The sequence below is a fragment of the Mercurialis annua genome, linkage group LG1-X (assembly GCF_937616625.2).
Source record: "Mercurialis annua linkage group LG1-X, ddMerAnnu1.2, whole genome shotgun sequence".
Taxonomy (NCBI): Eukaryota; Viridiplantae; Streptophyta; class Magnoliopsida; order Malpighiales; family Euphorbiaceae; genus Mercurialis; species Mercurialis annua.
In genome coordinates this window covers 39,657,985-39,668,058 of record NC_065570.1, presented here as the reverse complement: position 1 = coordinate 39,668,058, position 10,074 = coordinate 39,657,985, and the positions used below count along the sequence as shown (strand labels likewise).

The following is a 10,074-nucleotide window of genomic DNA, read 5'->3' as shown; positions in this document are numbered from 1 at the left end:
TAGACAATGGGTAGATAGAATGACTTAGTAGCTTGACTGTTTCTGAAATTTCAATTTGTAGCTTGACTGTTTCTGGTAATAAAGATATCTCTGATAAATCGTCACTTGGGTAGATAGAATGAATTAGCCCAAATCTGAACAATTTCTGAAGAGCTAATCACTTAAAAAACCCTCACCTTTAATTTTTTTTTCAATTCCACCCCGACGTTGAAAATTTGTCAATTTTAACCACTTTTGAATTTTTCGTTTTCAATTGTACCCTAATTTTTTAATTTTTGTTAATTTTTTAATTTAAATGATAAAATCATTCAATTAACTAAGTTTAAACATGAAATTAAATTATTTTTTATTCAAAAAAGTATAAATAAGTCCTTTATTTTTAAAAAATAACTAAAACCCATAATCATATTAACACTAACTTAAATTCTTAATTAATTTAACTAAATTTAAATAAATTTTAAAAACGTACAATTAATATATGCTAGACATGGAGAATGTTTTAAACAAATTTCCAAACGAAAAAGACGTTAATTTAATTTTTCAGGGTACAATTGAAACACAAAAATGCAAAATAGGGTAAAATTGACAAATTTTCAACGTCAGGGTATGATTGAAAAGGGGCTAAAAGGTCGGGGTTTTTTTAAGACATTAGACCATTTCTGAACCGTTTTTGGATCAGCTCCTTGCTTGATTATGACTTTATTATAAGTTCCATTCATTGGAATTGTACTCATTCCAACTGCATAAATAAATTTTCCTAAATATTGCAAGGCTTTAAGGAAATCAGATTCACATTGGCTCTTAGATCCCGGTTGTAAATTTTCAAGAAATTCCTGAGGAGTTATTAATTTTGATTTTATTTCTTCCACAGATGGTGGTCGGAGATCTAAATATTGAACAGATCTCCTCATCATTAAATTTTTAATTAAATCATATTCTAGTTCCTTCTTGGCTGTAGTACCAAGAATCGTCATTTTTTGTGAACTAGAACTTCCTTTATTAATTGGGACTGGACTAGCAGTGACCTGCAGATAACTCATCGATAGCTGTGCAATTTCATTATCCAAACATAAAATTTGTGATATAGATTTTTGAATAGATTCCATGAGCTCTTTCTTTTCAGAGATGAGCTTAGATATCCTTTTTGATCTTTTTTCCATTTCTTTTACCTGCAATTCATTGATTAGTATGATTTATTGGTCTACTAAGTAAATCTGCTAAAATATTTTCTTTTCCTAGCATATGCTCAACTTCAAAATTAAAATTAGTAAAATATTCTTGCCATCCCATTTTTCTGCTTTGTGCTAATTTTCCATTATAATTTTTGTTGATGAAAGACTTAACCTGTGTATTATCTGTTTTAACTATAAATTTTCTAGGTAATAAAACTAGCTCAAATTTTTATATTGCATATTTTACAGCTAGTAATTCTTTTTCATTATTATGATAATTCTTTTCTGTATTTGTAAATGTTCCTGAAGCATATCCGTAAATTTTCTTACCATCTATGCTTTTTAATATGGCTCCCCAATAATTATCTGATGCATCTGTTTCTAATCTTACTTCTTTGTTTTTACTAGGTAGGGGTAATTTTGATAAGTTTTTACAATATTCTTTTATTTCTTTTACTATTTTAGTATCCTCATCATTCCAATTCCAGGGATTATCACCTTTTATTTTAGCTTGTAAAGGTGCTCTTTTCTTTGCACAATCATGAATAAAATCACTAGCATAAGTTATATGTCATAAGAATTGTTGTACCATTTTTCTATTTTCTAATTGATCTGGAAATTTTTGTAATGCTTCAACTATATGGGGTTGTAATTCTATTTCTCCTTTAGAAATCATAAATCCTAAAAATTCTATCCGTTTATTTGCTATTTCAGCTTTTTCTTTAGATAACATTATACCATATTTAAATCATCTTAGTAAGAATTGTTTAACATGCTTAAAATTGTCTTCTAAAGTTTCACTAAATATGATAGCGTCATCTATATAAATTAAACAAAAGTGTCTTAAATCTTTAAATACATCATCCATTTTTCTTTGAAATATTTGTGATGCATTACATAATCTGAAAGGCATTACTAACCAATCATAGTGTCCTCTAGGTGTACTAAATGTTGTATATTTTATGCTATTTGGGTGCATTTTTATTTGCCAAAATCCGAATTTACAATCAAATTTAGAATACCATGTTTTTCCTTTTATACCATGCATTAAATTTTCTTTGTGATGTATTAGATATGCATCAAAGACTGTTGCATTATTTAACTTTTTATAGTTAATTACCATCCTAGCTTTTTTCCTTTTTATTTCCGCATGATTTCTAACCATAAATGCTGGACTGCTATATGAACTAGTACTTTTTCTAATTAGTTGTTTTTCTAGTAATTCCTTTATCTGTATTTCAAATTCTTCCTCATCTTCTTTATTATACCACATTCTTTTACTTCTAATTGGATTTTCATGTTTTAATTTTATTTCTGCATATATTTTATTTTTATCCCATTTTTCTATTGGAGTTTCTCCTATACATTTTTCTAATAAATACTAAATTTCTTCTGGAATTTTTATATTGTCTTGATTATTTTCATTACATGCTCTAACAGGTTCTTTTATAATATCATCTTTCTCACCACGATCCACTGCGCGAGGTATCAGAGGCGATGTTTTCCACTTATAAGCATTTCGAAGTCGGGGACAGATTATTCTATGATTACATGGTGTAGTTAACCTTATATATTGTTTTCCTATACTTATTGGATAGTAATTTGTTAAAAAATCATTTCTATCACGACCCAATCTCATGGGCCGAGACCGGCGCTAGGGAATGGGAGTGGTTGCTCCGAAATCCGTAGCAAGCCTAAAAACGTAAAATAATTTTTTGCAAAACATATGTGTCATGCATGATATACATAGACACGTGTCATGCAGAAACACATGTCAGGCAAACATATCCTCTGGCAATCTCAAACATCAAAACGCAGCAAGCGTAAAACATCATTAACTTTAAAACGTTAAAGTTATATTTACAGAGAACCATATAATACAAACTGACTTGTAAAACACTTATCTACTGCAGCTCTAAGAGTAACGTACTGTTTCTTTACATACGTTCAAAAATACAGACTTCTGGAAGTAGGATAGAAGTCCGTTGCTTCAAAATCTTCTTTAACCTGAAAGGAAATCTGTGAGGGGTCAATATATTGGGATATACTGAGTGAGTTCATACATTTACTAATAAGTATTCAAATAAAACATAAAACGATATTCAATCGTATGCAGCCAAGTACAAGATCCGATTGAAACCCTAATCCTCGAACATGCTAATCGTATGTACTCAAAGGAAACTTATCCAATAGTCCGACTCGGGAGTATTCACACTCTACCACGTCAGTCGGGACAAATCTCTTAATTCCAATGGTGGGTCCGACCCACTAGATACGGGGCTCAGGTTACACTGTAACCGAGTTCACTCTCCTATCACGTTCATATATCTGACTTTGAAATTCGCGTTCTTAATTATATTACAGCTGTATCAAATCAAAACTGGTGATCACGTAGTCCTATTTCCGCTCAATAGGTTGCACGTTCCATCTGATCAAAACTGGTTTCAAATCAACGTATGCGTAATTCATATAAATATTTCACATATAAAACATGCAATTCAAACATAAAGCAATATAAATTAATTGCTTAAATAAATACTTTAAAAGAAAATCATATAAACTCACAGAAAACGCTTATCCAAAAATACGTCGGGGCTTAGAACGTCAAGCTTCCCGAACTGTTGGCCCAGCTGCTTCTTGCCTCGCCGGATCTAAAACAAATTTTAAAACATTTGATTCATATAAGAATCCTATTCTAAGATTGACTCTAGACTCAAGACACGACATATTGAACTCTCATTAACTGTCGTGCTTCTCACGTATATCCCGTTAAACGGTATTCAACTCGTTTACGGATCGTATATCGTTTCTAATTCAATCCTTTTTTAACCTCATTAGGTTAACGCCTCAAATTAAACAATAATTAATCGAATGTTAATCCATTTCAAATCTCGATATGCGCGTATATAATTTTCTCGAAAATCTAGGTCGATTGGCGAAAACACTGTGCGTACGCGCGTCTGCCTGTGCGATTGCACAGGGGACTGTGCGTCCGCACGGTGTGACTGTGCGTTCGCACAGTTCGGCTGTGCGACGCACAGCCACGGGCCTTTGCCCGGGAGTCGATTCCGACATACTCCTAGGCGTAAAAACGCCCTAAACTCATCCAAAACGCTATTTCTAACTTCAAAACATCCAAATACGATCCTATAATCGATAAAACGATAAAATCGTTTCGTGGCCTAAATTTTTGAATCGATATAACTCAAAATATATCCGTTTAAAAGGTAAAACGTCAAGTTTACCGTGATTACCCGTTGAAATACGATCGTTTTGAGTTATAGAACGTCGGAAACGGACGAGAAACGGAATGGAGCGACGGAAACGGCGATGAAAACGGCGAAGGAACGAAAGAAAGGGAATGAAGATTCTGGTGATTCCTTCATCTGAAGGAAATTATATATAATTCGGCTAATTTGCACTTTGGTCCTTGAAACTTTTCAAAAGTTTAATTTTAGTCCAAACCTATTCGCGTCCAAATTTTAAACGGTCTCCGATCGACTCAAAACTTTTACCATAAATACTATAAATTATTTCGCGGACTTTGGCGAAATAACTATCGTTACGGGATTTATAATTTATTTTATATTAATTTCTGAAGTTAAATCCTTAAATCCCGCTAATTAACTTATTAAAATTTATTCAAAATTCTCGATATAATTAAATTAAATTCTTCTTAATTTAATTTATCGGAAATCTCGACACGTGACACGACTTAATTACCGTAAAATATTTTGGGTATTACAATTTCCTAATAGTATGTCACTTCCATGGAGTTCACTCTTATAAATTCTAGGGATCTGCAGTATATAAGATTGCAACTGTATTTTAATATTATCAGAAATAATATTATATTTTGTTGTTTTTCCTTTGATATCAATTCCCAATTTATAATCATTAGTTTCTCACCATAATTCCTCTGGTAGTATATATGGTTGAGCTAAAGTTATTGCTGATCCTCTATCTAAAAATGCATGATATGATACTGTATGATACTTTTCATATAAAATTTCTAAATTTATATAAATACTCAAAGGACTAGTATTTATATCTTTCAATTTTGTATTTCCTTCCATTATAAGTAAATGTTATATGGTTGTCTGTAATAGTATATGATTTTATATGTTCTAGGAAATCTATTCCTAATAAAATTGGTATTTGGGTAGATATTAATGTATCCATATTTATTTCTATTGATAATATTACTACTTCTCCGATAGTATCTATTAATGCTAAATTTATTTTTACATATTCAGTAATAGTATGTTTATTTTCCTGAATAATCTAAAAACTCGTAAGACTATTTAATCTATATCTTGGAAAAGTTGATACTAAGCTTTCATTTATATGACTTTTAGCTGCTACAGTATCTATTAGGGTTTTTAATAATTTTCACTCTCCCATTACATCTAATTCTGTTTGAATATAATATTGTGTAGATATTAGAGATGATTTTATATCTATATTATTTTTAGGCTGAGAGTATATTTTTCTTGATTGTTCCTCGATTATATATTCACTTAATGGCCGTTTCTGTTCTTTTTGAGAGGATTCTCCTTTGATGATTCTTAGTTTATTATTTCTATGTATTATTCTAGATGTTAATCCTACATTCTGATTTCTTTGTTTTAGATCCATAGATAATTTTGTTAAAACTGTCATAGTTGTAGGTGTTAATTGTCTTGGTGGTATATATTCAATTAGATCATTAAAGGTATTATCTATTTCTACAGGTAATTTTATGTTAGGCCTAACCCATGTAGAGGCCCTTATACTATATTATTTTTATTCAAAAAGCCCTTTTACTATTTTTTTGTTCTTCAGGTCCCTGTACTTGACAAAATTCCGATTTTCAGGTCCTTTTGAGGGACTGGAGGAACAAAAAAATTGTAAGTAGAGGGACTGGAAAAAACTAAAAAAGGACCTGAAAATCAAAAATTATGTAAGTAGAAGGACTTGAAGAATAAAAAAATAGTATAGGGGCTTTTTGAACAAAAATGATATAGTACAAGGGCGTCTAGATGGGTTTAGCCTTTATGTTATCCTTTTGTAATTTTTTATGATGACTGGTCGTAAATGCATATATAGTTCTATAAGTGACTGAAAATACTTTAGATCCACGTGTCATTTCTATTCTATATAATTTGTGATAAAGGTTTAAAGCTTTGTCTATATTTTTTATCTTGTAAGCTTATTGAGAAATCAGATAGTATAGTAAATTTTAGTTTCTTATATACTAAATTTCCTGATACTGTTCCTAATAGAGCATCTACTGAATCATTTATTATCCTATCGGCCATACAAAATAATTGTATTGGACTGTCTATTCCTTGTCTAAAATGGGCTTTTATTATAACTTCAATTGCTCCTAAATATAAATTTTTATATTTTTCTTTATCAGGTAACTTTGCTAATTCTCTGTTTATTTCTTCTTTGTTTATTAGGGGTATGATTGAATTACCTTTTGTTTGATATATATCTACGGCTGACTCATAATGTTTAGCTATATAAGTTGCTTTTAAGACTCTATTATACCATTTTCTTTTAAATATATCTTCTATTTTTATATTTAAATCGTTGGTTGTTTAATTGACTAAATTTTTCCTCATCTAATGCTTAAGTATAGCTAAATATATCATTTTTATCTACCATTTCTTCAGGTAGTCATCACTAATATCACTTTCTGTTTCGGATTCTGTATTACTTATGTTATCATAATTATATTGAGATTCTAATTCATAAATTGTTCCATTCTCTGAAAAATCACTAAATTCAATGGGTTCACAGTCTTGATCAACCAATTTCTCATATATTCTATATGCTTTATGATTTTTTTTAGCAAAATGTTCTTTTTCTTTACATATCCAACATGTACATTCCTTAGGATTTTTCTTACTAAATCGTTTTGTTTTTCTAAATAGTTTCTTTTTTCCATAATCATTTTTATTATAGTGTTTGTATTGTTTTTTTATAAAATCTCCTAAAACTATTTTTATAATATTTTCTATTTGTCTTTTTGTCTCTTTTACTACTAGAGCATCCCCATTTATTTGGTTCAGATATTACTGGGCAACATAATCTATTTTTTATTGTTTTCCTTGTCCTTCTTATTTCATATGCTTGGTTACACATTTCATTTATTCTTTTTTGGACATACCCTTGATATGTTCCTAAAGTTCCTTCACTTAATTCAGGTTTTGTTTGTATTTTCTTAAATAATAATAACCCCCAAGGTTTAGGTAACTTGGTTACATACATTTGCCTTAATATTTTAGTTTCTTCTGCTGACACTATTCCAGATTTTGATATATTATAATAATATTTATTAAATTCACACTACAAAAAATTTGGCTTCTTGTGACGAATAAAATTTATCATGTTAAGCCCAAAATTTGTCACAACAACGTTATTGTGACTACTTTGTGACGAATTTTGTTGGTCACAACAAACAAGTCACAATAAGTCAATTTTATAGTTTGTCACCATAAATTTTCTATTGTGATAAAATTGTTTTGTCACATTCATATGTATTGTGACGAAAATGTATATCACAAGTAATCCAATGTTGTCAAAATTTGTCGTAATATACATCGACTTCTAGTGACAAAACGCTAATAACATGACAAAAAAATATTTATCACAATTCATATAAATTTGTCACTACATACACCGAGTTATTAGTGACAAAAAGATTATATGGTGATAAAACCATATTTATCACAAGTAATATACATTTGTCACCACATACGCCGAGTTATTAGTGACAAAAAGATTGTGAAGTGACAAAAAAATATTTATCACAAGTAATCAATCATAAAGTGACGAAATTGATTGTCATAATAATTAATTAATTGTGATACATGTAATTTATCACAACAAGTAATTTAACATAATGTGACGAGATTAATTGTCATTATAATTAGGTAGTTGTGATAAATTTAATTTATCATAAGAAGTAATTTAACTTAACGTGACGAAATTAATTGTCATAATAATTGGTTAGTTGTGATAAATTTAATTTATCACAACACGTAATATAATGATAATGTGACAAAATTAATTGTCATTATAATTTGTCGACGGTGACAAATTTAATTTATCAAAATAAGTAATTTATCATAACGTGACGAAATTAATTGTCATTATAATTTGTCAACGGTGACAAATTTAATTTATCACAACAAGTAAGTTATCATAACGTGACGAAATTAATTGTCATTATAATTAGTTAGCTGTGACAAAAAAAATTTATCACAACAAGTAAGTTATCATAATGTGACGAACTTAATTGTCATTACAGTTTGTCATCGGTGACAAATATAATTTATCACAACAAATAATATATTATAACATGACGAAATTAATTGTCATTATAAGTTGTTAACGGTGACAAATTTAATTTATCACAAGAAGAAATTTAATCATTACGTGACGAAATTAATTGTCATTATTATTAGGTAGCTGTAACAAAATTAATTTGTCACAACAAGCTATTATTTCCATTTTTATCGATACCAAAATAATTGAATACGGTAATTTGTTGCTAAAATCAATGAATAAAAAACAAAATCAATTCAAATATTACATAAAATTATCAATGATTAAGTCTTTAATAACACTGAAATAACCGATCGTATGAAACATGTAAACTATTTGCTATAAAGAAAAGAAACTAAATTAGGCCTAACTTTTGATATAGGAGACGTCCATCTTCTTTCATTCAATTCCAATCTGCAAGAAAAAAAATACGTTTATTATATACACTTTTATTTTCAAACTGACATAATTAAGTGAATAATTTTCAAATTATAGAAAAAATTTAAAAGCGTAAAGAATTAAAAAATATATTTAAGTAAGCCGTCACATACCAATCATTAGATGGTTCGTCATCAAGAGATTTTTCACAGCCATCGATACATGTTTCGTCGCCATCAATAGATATTTCTTCATCATCTTTTGCATTCAACATTTGTTGAACAAGATGCTTGAGTTTGCTATATGATTGAGAAATGTTATCAATTTTCACCTGTTGATTTTGAATTTGGTCATTTAGTTCTTTAACTTGCTTTTCAGTCTCAAACTTCTCTGCTTGTAAACGAGCTTCAAACTCTGATTCTTTAGCTGTTATCCGTTTGGCTCCATATCCGAGTCCACGAGCATAACCAGACTTCGGTATATCCAAAACCTTTTGTAGAATTTTCCTCCCATCAATTGCAACGCCTTCCTCGAGTGCTTTTGAGCGAATAGCTTCCATTTGTTCCTAATTAATTAAATATGCTTTAATAACACTTTATAAAATTGTGTTTAGATAACTATATATATAAAAAAAGAACTTACGTATTTATCTCCAGCTTCTGGGTCAATCCATGAGCCGTCTTTTTTACGGTGTGCTTGACTGTAGAGCCTCATTTCAGGTGGCTCTTCATCAATGACTTCAGATGTTTCCTATAACGTTCATACAATTGATTAAAAACTAAATGATAAAGAATTTAAATACGAAATCAAAAACAGATTACATATAAACTCATATTTACCATTTCATACAAACGTTGGCAATAAGACTTTGATCCCGAAGTGTGAGAAAAGGTCACTTTCTTGCGATTATTAATGTTTACAGTGCTTCGAGCCTATTATAATAAAGCCAACACATAAAGGTTTTAAAGGTACATATCATATTATCAATAATAAAAGTTTTATATAATTAGATATAAACTATTTTAACCAAAATAGTAGAGATATTCGTATCTCAGAAGCATAACTCGTAAACATGCCAAATACTCGGCGAAGTACAAGCATTTTCTCGAGTTATGTTAATTATGTAGACATCTGAACTCGAGGTAAGGCATAAAACTCGAAGAGTTTCAAGCCTTTCATCGAGTTTGAGCTTCTCAGATATGAACTA

The 10,074-nt window shown here is 29.6% G+C and overlaps 1 protein-coding gene across 1 annotated transcript; it reads right to left on the bottom strand.

Moving 5' to 3' along the window:
• Positions 1-6,817: 6,817 nt before the first annotated feature.
• LOC126668943 (uncharacterized) lies at positions 6,818-9,812 on the bottom strand. The gene is made up of 4 exons (XM_050362205.2): positions 9,707-9,812; positions 9,510-9,617; positions 9,041-9,432; positions 6,818-6,938 (listed from the first exon to the last, which is right to left on the bottom strand). Exons 1-4 carry the CDS (start codon positions 9,707-9,709, stop codon positions 6,818-6,820), a joined length of 624 nt encoding a protein of 207 aa, XP_050218162.2. The 5' UTR covers positions 9,710-9,812.
• Between the last annotated feature and the right edge of the window lie 262 nt (positions 9,813-10,074).

Excerpts from the sequence above, each read along its gene's own strand:
- LOC126668943 (XM_050362205.2), bottom strand. Across the intron at positions 9,433-9,509 it reads CAGAAGCTGGAGATAAATAC|GAACAAATGGAAGCTATTCG; the intron begins GTAAGTTCTTTT and ends TTAATTAATTAG. Across the intron at positions 6,939-9,040 it reads GACGAACCATCTAATGATTG|TGATTTTTCAGAGAATGGAA; the intron begins GTATGTGACGGC and ends CATTGAATTTAG.